Genomic DNA, 18671 nt, shown 5'->3' with positions numbered 1-18671 from the left:
AAGAGTGTGGTCTGTTCTCCCACACCAGTAGTTCTGCTGTCTTCGAAGGAAAATTGTTCCCTGAGGGAATCAGAAGATGTGGCTTTTAGTTCTAGCCCTAGTTTATAACTGTTATATGGCTCTTAGGCTGTTTCCATATCCATGAAATGGTAGTGCTCCCTGGGGCTCCATCAGTTCTTTCTAGGTCTGTTCTTGGTTTCTGGGTGACATGCATGCTTGTTATAAGCTGGTTGGTTCAGGTGCCACTCCTGAGCAAGTGACTTTTCTTTCTGGATCCTCTTTCATTAGTTGAAAAATGTGTTAAAGGACTCCACTGTCGTGATGGTTTGTTATGGTTTGGTAAATCCCTTCAATGCTTGATAGGTCATCATGGAACAGTAGCACTAGCAAAGCCTGGCTGCTTTTCTCAGTTGTCTCAGAGCTAGAAATACTTGTTGAATGAGTGGGACAAAGGACCACTTACCCCTTCTACCAAACAGAAGCTATTCAGGTAATGGTTTCTGTTACTTTGGAGAAAAATTTCAACCTTTCTACCCATTAGACTTGTAGTCATGTTCTCCCTGGGATATGTACTAAAGAAAGACCTGGTTTTGGAAGTATCTTAGGGATAAAAAGAAAACAGAATGAAAAGGTGAGGACCTATTAGTTTCTGGGTTCCATATTAACCTCAGGGTGGATATTAGAGGAAAGAAGATTGCTGTTGGGCATCTGGGCTTAGATGTTCACTGAGGCAGGTTGAGCTATTGAGCACCTGGTGTAAATAGTAATCCACATCAAGAGCAGTTTTTGTATGCGTGTGTCTATTTAGCTACCCCCCCCCCCAATTGGGGCCTTCCAGTAAGGGGCCCAAGCATACAGGAAGAGCTGACCACAGCAGGTTTAAGGCCTTTCCTTATCAGCACTATGTCTACACATTTCCCCTGACTGGGCTGCCCTCAGCTTTTCTCTGTAAAACCTCAAGTCCTATGGGCTCTCCCCTCGAGTACGTTGCCCCCGGTCTCTAGGCTGCCTCTAGAGGTTTCCCTGGTGCAGAGTACACAACATGTGCTGGGCAATGGGACTTTGTCCCCAGGCTTTCCGCTGTCCCCCTGTTTCCAGCCTAGCTTATACAGAGACAGATGGCCATCACCTCAAGCTTTCCACAAAGCCCTGCAAGCATTAACTTTTTACCGTGTATTGACTAATAGAGGGAACATGTAACTGAGAGCTGGAATTGAGTGGGTTGCATTACATACATTACACTTTGTTGTTTTTCTGACCCTACTATATGCTACACATCCAGCTGGGCACTTTAGGCCCTCCTGAATTTTTGGCTCATTATCCCACGAAATAGAATCGGTTGAAGCTCTGAAAAGAAGGGCATTTTTGCCTTCTTATAGCTCAGTAGTGGAGCTCTTGTCTAGCATTCAAGGGACCCTGGGTTTTCTCAGCACTGCCAAGGATGGAAGGGGAAATTAAATAATAGCAGTAGAGTTTGCACAAAGGATGACCCTAGGAACCCCTAGCCAGGCAGTTTTTAACCTGTGGCTTGCAACCCCCTTTGGGGTCATATAACCACTTTTGCCTAAGACTATTGGAAAACATATTTACATTATAATTAATAACAGCAAAATATTAAAAGGTCGTGCATTAGAATCACTGTCCTGGTTTCTTAATTTGTTCATTTTTTGACCTCTCTAGATCTTCCTTCTTCCGGCTAGAAACATTTATTCTTTGATTATTGAGGGTCCTATGCAGGTGGTTTTCTGTCCTTTGTTTTGCCTCTGACATCCAGACAGCCCTTTTGAATCAGTATCAATTGCTTGTACCCATTTCTCCCTGCCTGGTACCTCCTCCTAGAGATTTATGAACATCAGTGATCTTTTGGGTGGAGGTGGGTATCCTGTGGCTCACCCAGTCCCTGCAGTGCTTAGATAACCTCCTAGAAATGTGAGCCTCACTCCCTTTCCGTCTGTTTGGCTTTGACTCAGCAGAAATGCCTAGCTCTGGCCATGGCAATGGTCTGACCTCTGGGCCAAGTAGAAGCCACATAGTTGGGTCTACATGGGCTTCAGAATAGAGAAGCTAGGGCTGTGTTATGGCCCAGAAGTCTTAGCCAGGCCTATTTCTGGTTGTTTTGGTCTTTTTTGGAACATGGATCATGAGTACTGGGAAGGATAGTTTTTAGAACATTTTAAAAATCTTGCTTATTGTTTGGTTTTTGAGATAGGATATTACTCTAGGAACTCTAGGTAGACCAGGTGCCCTTGTGCCTTGAACTTATGAAAATTTTCATATCTTAGTCTCCTGAATATTGGGATTACAGACATATTGCCACCGTGCTTTCTTATTTGACAGATTTTGTTTGTTTGTGATTGGGTTTCTTTGTGTGGCCCTGGCTGTTATAGAACCCACTCTGTAGAACTCACTCTGTAGATGAGGCTAGCCTTCCTGCCTCTACCTCCTGAATGCTGGGATTAAAGGCATGCACCAACACCCAACCTTAGATTTGCCAGCTTTATAAAATGAGAAACTGAGGCCTCAAGAGAAAGCTAGGACCTTGTCTTGGTAAGCCAGCCAATGTCAGAACAACAGTGTTTGAGATTGTATTAAGACATAGTAGATTCCTATGTTCTATTTCCTGTACACTTGACTTCTTTGACCTCTCTTTGCTCAGGATTATCTGTGTTTTCCCATTTTTTTTTCCAGGGGAATCCTCAAAAAGAAAAACTTATTTATCAGATTGGTTGAAGGGTAGGGTAGGGGATCACCCAGAGATCTGAGATCATGTGTCTTGCCCATAGTCTGTGTCCAGTGGGACAGTTGGGTGTGTATACCCTGTCATACCGTGGCTACTTGATAGGTGGATAGGACCTTTTCCTGGCTGCTGCTTCCTCACTGAGGCCAGGGTTTCCACAAGAGCATGAGTTCAGTGGAGAGCTGTTTGTTGCCCTTGCAGCTGTGTCCGCCTACCCGTGTTTGTGTGGTTTGGTTTTAGAGTCTCCACAAAAGCCAAGTTTTCCTTCTTTATTAAACATGTATGTGCGTGTGTACCATAGTTATGTATATATGGAGGTCGGAGAAAAACTTATAGGAGTCTGTTCTCTCCTTCTTTCTTCTACCCTGTAGGTTCCAGGGATGGAACTCTGGTTGTCAGTCTTGGCAGCAGGTGCCTTTACCTCTTAGGCCATCTGCATAGCCCTGAAGTTTGCGTTTTTGTCTTTAGCAGAACTAAATGGTAGGAAAACAGTCAGATAGTAACCTGAGGAGTAGATGGTTCCCAGGGCCCTCCAAAGCAAGAGAGGACTTTTCATTTATAGCCCTTTAGAAATATTGTGGACTTGAGCCAGTAAAGGGAAATAAGTGGTTTAGTAAAGGTGCTTATTGCTGAGCCTGGCAACCTGAGTTCAGTCCTTAGGACTTAAGTGATGGGAGGAAAGAACATTCTCACAGGTTGTCCTCGGACCTATACATGTGCTGGGGCATGCAGATGTGCAGAACAGATAAATGTAATAATAAAATAATGAAGAAAAGAAGTGGAACTGGAGAGACTGCACTGTGGTTAAGAGAACTTGCTGCTCTTCCAGAGGACCCCAGGTTGGGTTCCCAGTAATCACAAGGTGGCTCACAACTTCTTTAATACTAGTTCCAGAGGGCCCAATGTCCTCTCCTGTTTGTGGCATCAGGTATGCATACAGCACACATGTACATGTAGGCAAAACTTATACACATACAGTACAATAATCTTTGTAGGGGAAAAGAAAAAAGTAATCTCTATCTTACTACTTCTAAGTGTGGGCAAATGCAGGTTATATTTTAGGGAGCTTAAGGAGGGAGGACTTCCCCATACAGTAGAAGATGAAATAAGTTTGCTAGAAGTGTTGGTCATTCCTCTCCCACCTATCCCTAGCAAAGGCTGGGAAGAAAGTAGTATAAGTTCCTAGGTAAGCACAACTTTTTGTCTAGTGTTCCATCTTTCCTGATGACAAGGGCATGTACTCACTGTATGCTGTGGTTTTGTGTTGTGTAAAAGTTTTAGTCTTTTGTAGGTCCTGCTGGCTACATGTGGGCATAAATGTGCACTTCCTTATATCTTTGTATCTTCAGGGAAAGCAAAGTAGTGCGGTGCACGGGGAGGAAGGTTGATGTTGAATAGGGAAGTGTGCCGCCAGATACTTGCTATCTCTGCCCTGTCCCAGGCCTTTCCCTTGTTCCAACTAGTTCTTTGTGGATTAGCAGGAAAACTGAAGTAGACAGGATCAGGCCTAGCTCTAAGGAGAATAAGGTGGCTGTGGGGGATGAGGTGTGGTGGGGGAATGTCACTTGGGACCACCTATTTGAGTCCTTTCTACCTTTGGTGCCAAATATGTGATAAGTACGTGATCCTGAGCTAGCATGATACTTGTGTATCAGTGCCTCCTCCCACCTCTAGCACATATAACTTTGTTCTTTTTAGTTTTGAGTGAGGATCAAATGAATTGTTTTAAAAATCTGTAGTAAAACTAATTATAGTACTGTGCTGAGAATTTGTAAGCCCTACTTAGAAGGGGAACAAAGGTGGAATATAGTGGGGGATCCCCTTCCAGCTGGACCCTGGAAAAAACAGGTGCATATGGCCAAGTGCAGTGTTAGCAAGAGGAGGAGTTTCAGTTTCTTTCAAAACATTTTCTCTGAATTCCCCCTGTATTTGTGGATCCAGTGGGCCACTTTTTCTCGTACCTTGTACCCCCACCCAAAATGCATCCTAGCCCCCACATGCTAACCTGGGAGGAAAAGGAGCAGTTTTCCTAAGGACTGAAGTGAAGGGGCTAGGAAAATTAGAAAAGCTAATTCATTTTAAGTTAATGATATGCTTTACCTATTACATTGAAGTTTTTTGGTTTTGGTGGGTTTTTTTTGTTTGTTTGTTTTTGTCTCTTGGTGGGAAAGTACCGTTTGTATTTCTTTGATCTAGAGATCCATATTTTATTTTTATTATTAGTTGTTATTATTATTTTGGTCTTATGAGACAGGATTTCTCTGAGCTCTACATGTCTTGGAACTCACACTATAGCCTGGCCTTGAACCCATAGAGATTCACTCACTTCTGCCACCCAAGTGCTGGGATTAAAGGTATATACCACCACCAACTGGCTGAGATTGATATTTTACTTCATGTTAATGATTAAAGTATAAACTGGGGATGGTGTTATATACCTGTAACTCCCACACTTGGGAGAGGAAAGGAGGATTGTTGTGAGATTGAGGCTAGACCGTGCTACATATGGAGTACTATTCCAGCCAAGTGTCTAAAAAATAAAAAAATATATTAAGGAACAGCTTATAATGAGTGCCAGGTTGTTTTCTTATAGAATCTGGGATGAGCCTATAAGTACTATACCTTTATTGTACCTACAACTTTCCTGTACCTAAGAGCCCAACATAAAAAAGTCAATATTATTACTTTGCTAGGAATTTGGTTGTCAGAGCTTTGAACAAAGCACAAGGTCAGAGTTTGGACCATTGAATTCAGTAAAAAGAACTAGTAGTGCTTGTAATAGCAGGGGTAGCCCTCTTTTCTGCATTTGGGGCTTTCCTCTGGTGGAGGAAGTGCAACAGAAATGAGGAAGGACTTAAGAAGCAATTCTCTCAGCATTTTGGTTGAATGCTGGGTAACTAGCAATATGATAGGAATTGCTTTCTTCATGACAAATAGAGTGTCTGTTTGTTTTGTTGTGTTTGAGACAGGTCTCTATATAGCTCTAGCTGTCCCTGTCCTGGAACTCTGTATGAAGACTAGGCGAGTCTTGAACTCACAGAAATTCTACTACCTCTGCCTTCTGAGTGTGGGGAATAAAAACATGTATGTGCTAGTATTCCTGACCTGTAGTGCCTGTTTTGACTACTGTTTGTGATTTAGGTACTTAACAAATGTCTTGTAGTCCCATCCCCATACCGAAGGTTAAACCTAGCATGCCATATTCTCCCATAGATATATTTCTATCCCTCCTCTATAGTCTTTACAATACCATTTTAAGTAGAAAAATGTTACTGTCCTCAGTTTATGAATGAGGGCATTTCAACTCATAGATGAAAGGCCTTGTCCAGTACCACACAACTAAGAGGTGGCATGGACTTTCACCAGACAAAGGCAAGATAAAGGATCCCCCTTTCAAAAATCTGGCATCTAGTTCTGACACATAGAAATCCCAGGCCTCTCTAACTTACCTCTGTAGGAGATACACGTTTCCCATTATCTCAGTCCAGCTCACTGAGCCTGATTTAACTAACCCTTTCACTCCCATCTTAGTTCCTGTTTATGGCAGCTGCAGACTGCACTGCCTCCAAGCTAAGCCTACAAAAATAGCTCCTCCAGCAGCCTAGGCAGCCACAGCAGCCTCTGTGGTCCTGGCTTCTAAGAAAGGCAGCAGCAGCCCCCCACCCTACCCCCAGCTTGTGTGCAGGACATGTGACTTACTGGAAGTACTTAGGGGGGTGTGGCCACAGAAGCCACATCCTTGTTTACATGGGTGAAGGGGTTACCCCTTCCTGCCTTCACAGCCCCTTCTCCACCCCTCAGGTATCGTCACCTCTGGGATGACTTGAGGCTGGAGCTGCCCACTTTCTATCTCAGTGCAGCCTTTGATTCCTATATCACACAGAACCCTTGTGGAGGGAGTCACTGGGCAGTGAAGACCTTCTGGCAAGTCTGCAGAGAAGTAGACTGGCAGGCTTGCTTGGTGGGCATGTTCCCATTCCTAGCATCCCCTGTCCTTGTGCCCCAGGGGGGATCCCATTAGAGTAGTGTATCTCTGGGGAAACACAGGGAAATTCCCTTTTCAAGGCAGCCAGTGAAAGTCAGGTTTGCTTAATCTTCAAGCCCACATTAATTAAGAGTCTCTTGCTTCCTGTGCCTCAGCCTGTATGACTGCTCAGCAAACTGTACTCAATTTCTTTTACTACGTCAGGTCCTGAGCTGCCCCTTATCTTCACTGGAGGTTTTGTGTAATCAGTCTGTGTATACCTTTGAACTGGATGATAGAGGGTCTGTACCATTTTACACATACCATCTATATTGTCCACAAGAAACCTGTCAGGTCACATCTGTTTTCCATTTCACAGAGGAGGCATAGGAAAACTAGAGACTCATTTGTCTCTGGCCGTTTACCTCACTAGTTACTATTTGGCAGAAATTAAAGTGTTTGCCTGCCTTCCCTTCAGTTTTTAAGATTCTAATCATAGCCACATGTGGTGGCGCACCTCTTTAATCCCAGCACTAGGAGGCAGAGACTGGTAGATCTCTGAGTTCAATGTCAGCCTGCTCTACAGAATGAGTTCCAAGATAGCCAGAGCTAGCTACTCGAGAAAACAAACAGAAAGCAAAACAAAACAAAAAAAGGGAAAGGAAAAGATTCTAACATGATGTTCTAGTTTATGCCTTTAATCCCATCACTCAGAAGACAGAGGCTGGCAGTACTCTGTGAGATTGAGGCTATCCTGGTCTGTGTATCAACCAGACCTGTCAGAGCTACATATGAAAGAAGTAAAAATTCTCTACCCCCCCCCCCACCTGTGTAGAAACAATGGCCCAGCTCAGCCCACCCTGCCTTGGCCTAAGGGACTTCCTTGAGTAAACAATTCTCAGGAGAACCGTAAAATGTGATGACTGATGGCCATCTGACCCGATAGAGAGTCCCAGTTAAGGTCCTAATGCATATGCTCACTAACCAATAGGTTTAAAGGTCAATATGCTTAGCCAATGAATTTAAATCATAACCTTGCTGATGTAACCTGTACCGCTAAGAAGCATAAAAACTGTAAGTCTTTGGGGTTGCCTCTCCTCTGGATGTAGGCCACCCCAGTGCACTGGATGAATAAACCTGCTTTTGCATTGATCCCCCATCTCTCGTCTCATTCATGGGAGCCTCAAATAGATAAGTCTCAATTTGGGTCTTACACATACAGAGACCCTGTCTCAAAGATTTCTTTTTTTTTTTTTTGTGGTGGTAGGTATTGAATGTAGGGTTTTTGTTTTGAAAAGGAGTCTCACTAGATCTCATGTGATCTAGGTTTTGAACTTGGCAATTCTCTTGACTCAGCCTTGATTATAGGTATATACTGCCCCCCACCCCCACTGAGACAGGGTTAGACCAGGCTGGCCTCCAGAATGCTGAGACTAAACACATGTACCACTGTCCCCAACTTAAAAACTTTTTTGTGTTTCATTTTTATTAATGGGGATATGGAGATTGGGATGGCCACATGTAGGTCAGAGGACAACTTAAGGGAGCAATTTGGTTCTCTCCTTCAACTGTGTGAGTCTTGGATTGAACTCCTTTAGCCACTGATCAGTTTGCTGGCCCTTCACTACAGTACTGAACTGTATACCCTATACTTTTCTACTCAAGATTGTTCTACTTTGCTTTTTTAAAAAAGACATTGTCTCATGTAGCCTAGCCTGGCCTTGAACTCTTAGTATAGCTGGAGATAGACATGTACCATCACTCCTGGCTGATGTGTGCATGTTCAGCATGTTTTCAGCCCTTGCTTGTTATTTACCACCACTCCATTACAACACAAAGAAAATCTCTGGGCCTTGGTGTAGAAAAGGGAGTTTCCATAGTCCTTCAGCCCATCTTCTCCATAATGATGTTCAGTGACTCTGTGACTCAGAGCTCTGGTGGTGACAGGTCTGACCCCATCCTCTCCTTTGTTTTGTCCCCACACCCCCAGCTGACCAGGTGTATGGAGACCAGGACATGCATGAGGTTGTGCGAAAGCATTGCATGGACTATCTGGTGAGATCCTGGGGAGGCCTTGGGGCAGCAGGAGGGTAGGGGGATCCCCATTGCATACAAACCTTAATTTTCCAATCTACTCCACAGATGAAGAATGCTGATTACTTCTCCAACTATGTCACAGAAGACTTCACCACCTATATCAATCGGAAGCGGAAAAACAACTGCCATGGCAACCACATTGAGATGCAGGCTATGGCAGAGATGTACAACCGTCCTGTGGAGGTGTATCAATATAGCACAGGTACTTCTGTAGTGGGTAGGTGAGGGATTAATGGTCCCTAATCAGAGCCAACCATACCGGGCCCCTTGTGGATGCTCCCTCCTTCTCTTTCTCTGCAGAACCTATCAACACATTCCATGGGATCCATCAAAATGAAGATGAACCTATCCGTGTCAGCTACCACCGGAATATCCACTATAATTCAGTGGTGAATCCTAACAAGGCCACTATTGGTGTGGGGCTGGGCCTACCATCATTTAAACCAGGGGTAAGTGGGTCCCTGTGCCCCTAGATATGGATCATTGGCTCTGCCCTTAGCCCATAAAATGTCTCCCCCCAAGTTTTACCTGTATATAAAATTACTGAGTTACAGTTGATCAGAACTCATTCTGTGGGTTTTGATTTACCTGTCCATGAGCTGGCTCACTCGTGTGTTATGCCTGTTGAGAGTGGCCTTTTAGTACAATATAGAGTTTGATTTGAAACAGTAAGCCAGCTTGAACTGGCTATCCAAGCTTTCACACAGATCTTCTCCAACTTCAGAGCAGCTTTCAGGAATGGACCCTATGGGCAGATTGTATAGGTTGGGCTTAACTCTGAACTTCCCACAGGACAAAGGCCTGATAGGTGTCAGAAGATTGCAGTTCATTTGTCCAGCATCCACTGGCAGATAATCATTCATTCTCATAGTCTCTCAGTCTCCTCTCTTCCTTGCTCCATCCTCCCACCTTTCATCATGTCCTCTGATTCCCCCCCCCCTTCCTCCTAGGCTCTTTCCCCTACTCCTCACCTCACTTCCTCTCCTCCCCTACCCCCTCTCCTTCCTATTCTCTGTCTTCCCTTTACCCCCTCCTGGGGGTTTTGAAGTCTTCTATTCAGGTTTCACTTCCTACAAACAGAAGGTGGTCCTGCCTCCTTTTAAGAAACAACATCAACATACCTTCCAACCTTGGGGGGCGCTCCTTTTTTTAAACTTAATTTTTAGAAAAGTTTTAGATTTGCAGAATGATTGTGAAAATATTATCATTTCCATATGCCCCGCTATGATTAGCCTGAACATAGTACATTTGTTGTCATGAGCAAATCAGTATGGATCCATTAAGAATACATTTCCACAGTTTCTTATTGGTGAACCTTTTCTCTGCCGGGATTCTGTCTCACATTTCAGTGTACCCTTTGACTTCTTTTTAAAGGAATTCTCAAGAATTTTTTGTTTTGATCTGGTGACCCACTCCACAGTTTTGTCTTTCTAGAATATCATATAATGGGAATTACAATGCATGTATGTGGCTATTCCATAGTGATTTTTTTCTACTTAGTATCATTTAAGATTTATCTGTAACTTTTACTGGCTTGACTTTTTTTTTCTTTAAATATCTGAATGTTTAAAAGTTTCTCTGATTAATAGACTTACTTGTTCAAAGTTATTTCACATTTATTTTGAAGAGGCGTGTATGGAGGTCTATAAACTCAGTTCTCTGTTCATCAGGCTTGCCACAAACACCCTTATTCCCTGAGCTGTCTTGCCAACCTTCAGTACACAGTTTCCATCTAGTCTCTTTCCAAGGCACAGACTCTGGTTACATTTGTTACCATGTGTGAACTAGTATTAATACATCCCTATTAACCCGAAGTTAGTTACTGCCTCATTTCTTCTCTTGTTTTGATGGCCTTAAAAATTTTAAGGAGAATGGTTCAAAAATATTGCAAGGAAATTCTTTTTATGAGCATTGTTCTCATGATTTTAACCTGGATTTTGGGTTTGGGTAGAAGAACACAGAAATTTGAGTATGTATTAGGAATATGATCATGACTGTTGATGTTGTTCATCTGGCAGAAGGCCTATGAATTTTCTCACCTTTTGATTGCTGTAGTGTTAGGAAGAAGGAATGGGAATTCTGTCTGTCTCTCTAAATTTATGTTAATGTAATTTAGGGTTATTGCTGATGTCTCTAGTTAAAATTCCTTGGCCATTTGCTCCATTCTAGCCTTTTTCTTGAGTAAATTTCCCTTTTCCTGAGTAAATTATCACTTTAAAGTTTAGAAATTTTCCCCCAGTACACAGCAGTCATTTACATGACTGCTATTTACATATACATGTCTAAGCTGGGGCGGACTCATTAACTGGACCCCCTGGAGTCTGGGGATAGCCACAGTTTTTTTCTGTTTAGTGTTACCGATTCTATTCATTTTCTAAGTGCCGGAGGCCACCACCTGCTAGTCTTTGCATACATTTTAATTCATTTAGGTGGTTTGTCCTTGGGAGCCTTCTTAACTAATCTTTAAAAAGCGATTAGCATACATTAAGGATTAGTCTTTGTTTTGTAAAGTTCCTTGGGTTTTGACAGACGAATGACAATAACTTGCATCTATCTTAGGCACCTATTCATTCTGCTAGTTTCAGCCCCTGAAGGTTCCCCACTCTTTCTCCTGCAACCACTGATCTTTATTGACTGGGTTTTGCCTATTTCAGAAAGTCACATGTAATTGCAATCATGAGTATATAAGCTTTTTAAAATGCTACTTTCAGGTAGCAATATGCATTAAGTTCTTCCATGGTTTTTCATGGCTTGTTAGCTATTCTCTTATCACTGTTCCATTTGTGGAGGCACACTGTTGGTTTAATCATTCACCTATTTGACAGATATGCTTGGTTGCTTCCAGGTTTTGATTATGAACAAACCTTCTGTAAACTGCTGTGTTCAGATTTTTGTAGGAACTTAAAATTTATGATTAATTGTATTAATATCTGGAAGCAAGATTGTAGAATTATAAAACTATGCTGTGATTTGTAAGCAACTGCTAGACTATTGTATGAAGTGGCCTGATTTGTCTCAGTCCCCATCACAACGAATGCGGGCTCCATTCTGCTTCTTTCCCAGCAGTTCATCTTTCTACTTTTTTGAATTTTAGCCAATCTCTGTTTTTTTTTATAAGTTTACTTGATTGTTAAATATGTTGAACACTGTTTTAATTCTGTACCACTGAGACTTGTCCCCATCCTGAGTATCTCTCACGTGTGTCCATTTGCCATCTCTGTATGGTTACTTGTGCACTTAGATTGCTTGCCTACTTTTCATTTTTATCATTTTGTAGTGCTAGGAATTGAGCCCATGGGTTTTGTTTGTTTGTTTGTTTTTTATGTACTCATTATCACTGAGCTGGCCCTATTTTTAAATTGACTTGATCTAACCTTTTCTTACATATATTTCCCCTGGTATGCTCCATGATAGAAAATTGTGTTGTTTAATCATACATGCATTTATGTATGTTATATATGTGTATGTGAAATGCTATTGCTAGGGACATGCCTGTAGTTGTAGTATTCTTGAGGCAGAGGAAAAGAATTGTGTGTCCAAACCTAACTTGGGCTGCATACCAAGCCATTGCTTTTGGAAAACAAAACATTAACCAAAACTTTATGAAGCAGTATTTGCACTTAATCCTTCAAATATACTTTGATATTCTCCCATTTCTCTGAATGTGGTAGGTAGTAGCTCTTGCCTGTAATCTCAGTACTTGGGAGGCTGAAGCAGGAAGGTTGCCATGAATTCCAGGTCAGCTTGACCTTCATAGTGAGTTCAAGATCAGACCAGGCCATGACCTTCTCTCCAAAAACAAACAGTGCTGTAGTATTGTCTTACATTGATATGAAAGTCTCTTATACAGTGTCATAGCACCCACATAATACGAATACTGACCCTTCATTCTCTCACATAGCCAAACCCAGCCTCATATACGCTTGAGTCCTGCCTCCACTCCATGTCTGTACTTCTCTGTTCATCTTTTCCCTTTGCTTTATCTGGGAATATATTAAAAGGCTTCAGCATAGTGATATTGAATCTTTGCTAGGTGAGGCTCCTTTAAATAAAGGCCTAGACCAAAGAGCCCCTCTTATCTCCAGACTTAATGCTTCACTTGAGGTATCTTGAGTCTTGGCCAGTATTTCTGATCATAGGAGTTCAGAATGCCAGGTCTTATATCTAAGCCTTTCTCTAGTTAATGGATGAATCTGTACACAATCTGCCAAGGAGTACTTTGTAATAATATAACTTCTGTGTTGTCTTTGCTAAGGCCTATAGTCCAGCCTTCCTGAGCCCATTCAGGCTTTTACCCGGGTTCAGAGCATCATCACACATCCCTGTTCCTCTTCCTCTTGGCAGTTTGCAGAGCAGTCCCTGATGAAGAATGCCATAAAGACATCAGAAGAGTCATGGATTGAACAGCAAATGCTGGAAGACAAGAAACGAGCTACAGACTGGGAGGCCACAAATGAGGCCATAGAGGAGCAGGTGGCTCGAGAATCTTACCTGCAGTGGCTGAGGGATCAAGAGAAACAGGCCCGCCAGGTCCGGGGACCCAGCCAGGTGGGTCATGGACTCTGTCATTGGCCTGACCAAGACCTGTTACTTCTTATCTTTTGGGCCCTAATTAACAGGGATAAAATAAGAAATTTTGACATCTGGGAGAAAGGGAAGCTCCCAGTTCCATCTATAACTCATCTCATCTTTAATCTTGGCATCGTACCTTGGAACTCTCAACACTTGATTTTAAGAATTGAAGGAGAGCAGCTCTTAAGAAACGAAGATAGCAGCCACCGCTGCTGGTAGCACAAAGGAACAATGGATAGCTACAAAGAGACCAGCTTCTTTGGAATCCCTTTGCATGCTATGTTCTGTACTGAGAATATAAAGCCTTTCCTTCACTATTTTCTGTGATCCTGTCTGTTGAGGCAGATATGGCATTGGTCAGGCCTGTGACTCAGGTTGTGCAAGGCCAGGAAAGGTGGAGGGGTGTCTAGTTGGTTGTATTTTTAAGGTAGGAAGCAGGGAGGCAGGCATCTGAGGAATCACAGAGGGGTTAGAATGATTAAATGGTTATAAGAGCTGAATAAACTGTTCAAGTATTTCTATTGTAGGCCTATGTCCTGTTCCTAGTGTAGCGGGGCAACATTGTGAACCTAGCAGCCAAAGTACCTATCCTTAGTCTACTTACAGTTTTGTCAAGTGAAATAAAATACTCATAATGAATAAATTAATTGGAGGTATGGTGGATGAAAATGGACAGTTAATACAAGGGATAGATGAGACTGAGTGGGGACGGTTTGAATTCACAGTATTAGTTGTCAGGGTAGTCCTCAGTAGATGAGAGGCAGAGAGCTCATAGAAAGGGGGGTTGTTAGCTGAGTACACAGACAGAACAAGGCCTGGGGTGAGGGCAGCTGAGTTAGTATAACCCGGGCATAGTCTGTAGCTGAACAGAATGTGGGTGAGATCAGGGTAGTGAGGCTAGATTGGATAGTGGCTTGTGAATTCTGGAGAGGACCTTGCTTTTGCTCTGAATGAGGCAGAAACCATGTGAGGGATGTGAACAGAAAAAGGATTTGAGTTAGGACATAACAGAATCATCCTGACTGAAATCTAAGACTATAGAGCAAATCTAAGGGAGAAAGCAGGGTTGAAGCAGATCAGTGAGGAGACTCCCAAGGGAGTCCCAGTGACGGGATGGTACTATGGTCCTAGATCAGGATCTCTTGAAAGAATAGGACTTTGTCAGATGCCTGCAAGGATATGAGAGTGACTAAGAATCTTTACTTGTAGCTCATTGTGATACATTAAAGCTGTGCTGTAGCCAGTATTCTGGAAAGGTTTAAGCACTGTGGCACAGGAGGGTCATAGCTGGTGTAGGTCCTTATCACTTTTTCCTTCCCTACTGCAGCCCCGGAAAGCCAGTGCCACATGCAGTTCAGCCACAGCAGCTGCCTCCAGTGGCCTGGAGGAGTGGACTAGTCGGTCCCCACGGCAACGAAGTTCAGCCTCGTCACCTGAGCACCCTGAACTGCATGCCGAACTAGGCATTAAGCCCCCTTCCCCAGGCACTGTGTTAGCTCTTGCCAAACCTCCTTCACCCTGTGCACCAGGTCAGTGACTTGCTTTCAGGGTGCCTGCTTGGGCTAAGAGGCTCTGCTTGGTGGGCCCCTACCTCTGATTGTTCATCTGCCTCAGGTACAAGCAGTCAGTTCTCAGCAGGGGCTGATCGGGCCACCTCTCCTCTTGTGTCCCTCTACCCTGCTCTGGAGTGCCGGGCCCTCATCCAGCAGATGTCCCCCTCTGCCTTTGGTAAGCCTCCTTAGGGGATGGGCCAGCTGGAAGTTAGGAGAGCCTAGAGGATTTTTGAAGCCCCTGGCCATCTCTCCAAGTCAGAGGCATGAGGGAAAATTTCAGGCCCCAAAGGTTTTCTCCACCATGGGTCTAGTGGGGCTTCACAGAGTTGAGGGAATCAATGAATGATTGGGACCTGGATGGATTTTTCCAGAGCCAGGGATCAGACAGTCATAAGGGAAAGTGGCCTGAGGCCCCCCCATCATCATTGTCCTCTTCTCTCTCCTGCCCAGCAGGTCTGAATGATTGGGATGATGATGAGATCCTAGCATCGGTGCTGGCAGTGTCCCAACAGGAATACCTAGACAGTATGAAGAAAAACAAAGTGCACAGAGACCCACCCCCAGACAAGAGTTGATGGAGACCCAGGGACTGGACACCATCCCTATCCCCCACTCCTGCCCTTTGATGCCACCCAAACTTATTTGGCTTTCTTCCCTCTTGGCTTCCTTCCTTTGTTTCCTCTTTTTCTTTTTTTTCCATTTCCCTCTGGCTGGCCCAACCATGCGCTCCATCCATCTTATCCCTGCCACCACCATTGGTCTCTGCCAGCTGATGTGCCCTATTGCCCCCTGCACAGCACCGTCTCAGCATTCCACAGGGGACTCTGGAAAGGGTGCGGAAGGTAGGCAAGAGGCCCACAGAGACAGACCATCTGGCAGCCAGGCAGCTCCAGAAGAGACACATTCAAAGGAAGTCTTCTGCTCGCCCATCCTTAAAGATCAGATAAACTTGTTACCCTTTCCCAACAATGATGACAGGAAAAATGGAAGTGGGAAAATTTCCTTCCTAGTACCCGAAGAATCTGAGCCTTCAATGTTAAATTTTTTCTTGATTAAAATGTGCTTTATCTCACAAAATCAACAAATCAAAAAACAATGTACATGGCAACGTTGGCCCTGTGAGGATGGCAACTCTGCTTTGGAGCTAGGCAAACTGGCCATGCGTCATAGAGGGCAGGAAAGCGATTATTTCTGCTGTCTTTTGGCCCCTGAGCCAGAGGAAAGTGGCAAGAGTTGCAGGTGCAGACTGGCTTTGGACAGTGAGAACCTGACCTTGCTGCATTGCTTTGCCTTCCACCACCTCTAGTCTGTTCGGAAGCTTGAGGTGGGATGTCTTCAGAAATCATGGCCACTACCCAAGATTTTAATTTAGGGAGTGGGAGCAGCCTCAGCAGATGGGGCATCCGTGCACTGCAGGTGTCGACAAGATCCACCATCTGTAATGTCCTTGGCACAATAAAACCAAATGTCAGTTTCCCTGAGCAACTCTATTCTGTATGGGACAGGGGTGGATGGGCCTCTGGGAAGCACAGAATTTGGCTTGACCTGAGGTCTGCTTGTTCTCCACTAGGTGCTGTCTGTAAGCTGGGGTTGGTTCATCTTTGATCTTCTGTTTATTAAGTTAACTTCTTGTTGGGTACAGTCTTGAGACTGGTGGCAGAGAATCTGTAGAGCCCAGGCGGGTTGAGACTAACCTGAGCCACATAACCAGGGTTTCTTAAAAGAACAAAAGCAACAACAACTCCAACTGGGTCACACCTTTGATCCCAGCACTGAGGAGGGCAGAGGCAGGTGGTTCTTTTTGAGTTTCAGGCCAGCCTTGTCTATAGAGTGTAGTTGCAGGCTAGCTGGGCTACAGAGTGAGACACTTTTATTAAAATCATAAACTTCAGAACCAAATCGGCTGAAACTGAAGCCCCTACTCCCACCTCCCATATTTCCTTTTTCGAGCCTAGGGCTAATTAAGGACTATGTATGAGCCAGAGGCCAGGACTCAACCTTAATGCCCATCCATTCTAGTGATAATCTGATGAAGAAATAACAATCGGTAATTAGTTACACTAGTTTAGTGACAGTGACCAGAGGTGGCCCTTGCCCAACTGGGTTTTAGAAGTTGTACCTCAGGTCTGTTGGCACCTCTGTTCACATCCCTCCTAGGGTTTGTAAAGCCCAGGTTGAAAAGACTGGCTGGCCCTTAGCTTTTCTCACAACAGTATTATCCCCCTTTCCCCATGCCTCAGTGGGTTCCTTTTGGAAGGCTGTGTATGGTGGCCCTACAGGTGAGAGTATGGCTTGCCCAGTGGGTAGCTACAGGATATCTGAAATACATGGTCAAGCATGAGCATGCCAAGAGGGTTTTTAAAATCTACCTGCATTGTCTAGCTGTGTGGCTTTGGGCTCTTTTTGAGTTTAAAGTTTCCCATCTGCAACTACAGGGGTCATTAATGTCTGCTACCTCATGCTCTCTGATTTGTATTGACAGAGAATGTGTATGGTCAATAATGTACTACTGGGAACAATACCTGGTACATTCTTAGAGCACAAATGTTGGGGTTATTACCAGACTTTAGGGTGCGGGGGTATTACCGTATTTTGTAAGTTTGTACCATTTGGCCTCAGCCTGCCTCTTGCTACTCTTGGCTTTTACTTGCAATTTGCCCTAACCTATCTTCAGCTACCATCCTTATTTGTCTTTTAATACGGGGATCACCTGAGAAAACCCTGTGTGATCCCATTCGCACTCTCCCTTCTGTCTACAACTATTCCCAATAACTGTACTATAAATAAACTTCTGGGCTGGGGCTGTGATGCTTATCTTGTTTGTGCGTGTCTTGAGATCTACCCCTCCACTATACCCTGTCAGGCTCATAAGAAGACACCTAGGAATGTTGGGTGAATAAGGGAGATTACATGTAACTTTCCTTTCTGCTTTGTGTGTATTGTCTGTGCTTATGACTACAGCGAGTCTTGAGTCTACCAGTTTCTCTGAACTCCAGTGTCTCTGGTAGAGTGTGTATGTGTCTGTTTCTGATGAGGCTTGTTTCCAGGTGTATCAGATGGTAACTGAGTGTGGGACTTTGCCTATGACAGTTTGTGTCTGGTATCTGAGGGAAGTGCATGTTTGCGTGGGTCCGTCAGTGACAGTACATCTGTAGTTTGTCTGGATACTTTCAGTGATAAGCTCTGTGTCTGATAGTGTGTGTCTGTGATTAGATCTATTTTTTGTTGCCTTGCTTATCTACGTGGTGATTTGGAGCACATGGATGACTACATGCCTGCTTTGGAGCAGTGCATGTATGTATGTGGAACAACTGTGCATTCTTGTGACACTCTGGTTCTCTCATTTCTGGGACAGCACAAATATTTCTGTGAATGTACATATTCTGTGACTGTCTGGTGGTACTGGTGGTATGCTTGTGACAAATTTTTCAGTTTCAGATGGGGACATATCATGGTGTTAAGTGGCCTCATAGGACAGTTCAAGTAAAGTCATATTACTGAATGTTTCTGGATATTATTTTCTGAGCATATCTTCGTGTACACCTATGTTAGGACAAGCCTACTTGAATGCATCTGACTATATCTTTAATGGAAATTTCCCCCTCTCTGTGTATTTGTGGGTATGTGAGTTCCACACATGGTTGGAGGTCAGAAAACAACTTACAGAAGTCGTTTCTCCCCTTTCACTATGTGGGTCCTGAAGTCAGCAGATTAACCTAAAGACCTTTTGCTTTTAAGACATACTCTC

General features: G+C 43.8%; 1 protein-coding gene across 5 annotated transcripts in view; it reads left to right on the top strand.

Annotated features, from left to right (window-relative positions):
• OTUD5 (OTU deubiquitinase 5) overlaps positions 1-16404 on the top strand; it is a 32852-nt gene extending 16448 nt beyond the window's left edge. For 3 of the 5 annotated variants that reach the window (XM_080910983.1, XM_080910982.1, XM_080910980.1), the window contains 7 exons: positions 8692-8756; positions 8844-9000; positions 9099-9247; positions 13143-13346; positions 14698-14899; positions 14985-15098; positions 15374-16404. In XM_080910983.1, the coding sequence (XP_080767109.1) occupies positions 8692-8756; positions 8844-9000; positions 9099-9247; positions 13143-13346; positions 14698-14899; positions 14985-15098; positions 15374-15498 (1016 nt within the window). In that variant the 3' untranslated portion in view covers positions 15499-16404. The remainder of the gene's footprint in view (positions 1-8691; positions 8757-8843; positions 9001-9098; positions 9248-13142; positions 13347-14697; positions 14900-14984; positions 15099-15373) is intronic. The other 2 variants (XM_080910984.1, XM_080910981.1) reach the window with 1 other exon arrangement.
• The last annotated feature ends 2267 nt before the right edge of the window (positions 16405-18671 follow it).

The sequence above is a fragment of the Micromys minutus genome (genome assembly GCF_963924665.1).
Source record: "Micromys minutus genome assembly, chromosome: X".
Classification (NCBI taxonomy): domain Eukaryota; kingdom Metazoa; phylum Chordata; class Mammalia; order Rodentia; family Muridae; genus Micromys; species Micromys minutus.
This window is presented reverse-complemented; position numbering and strand designations above follow the sequence as displayed.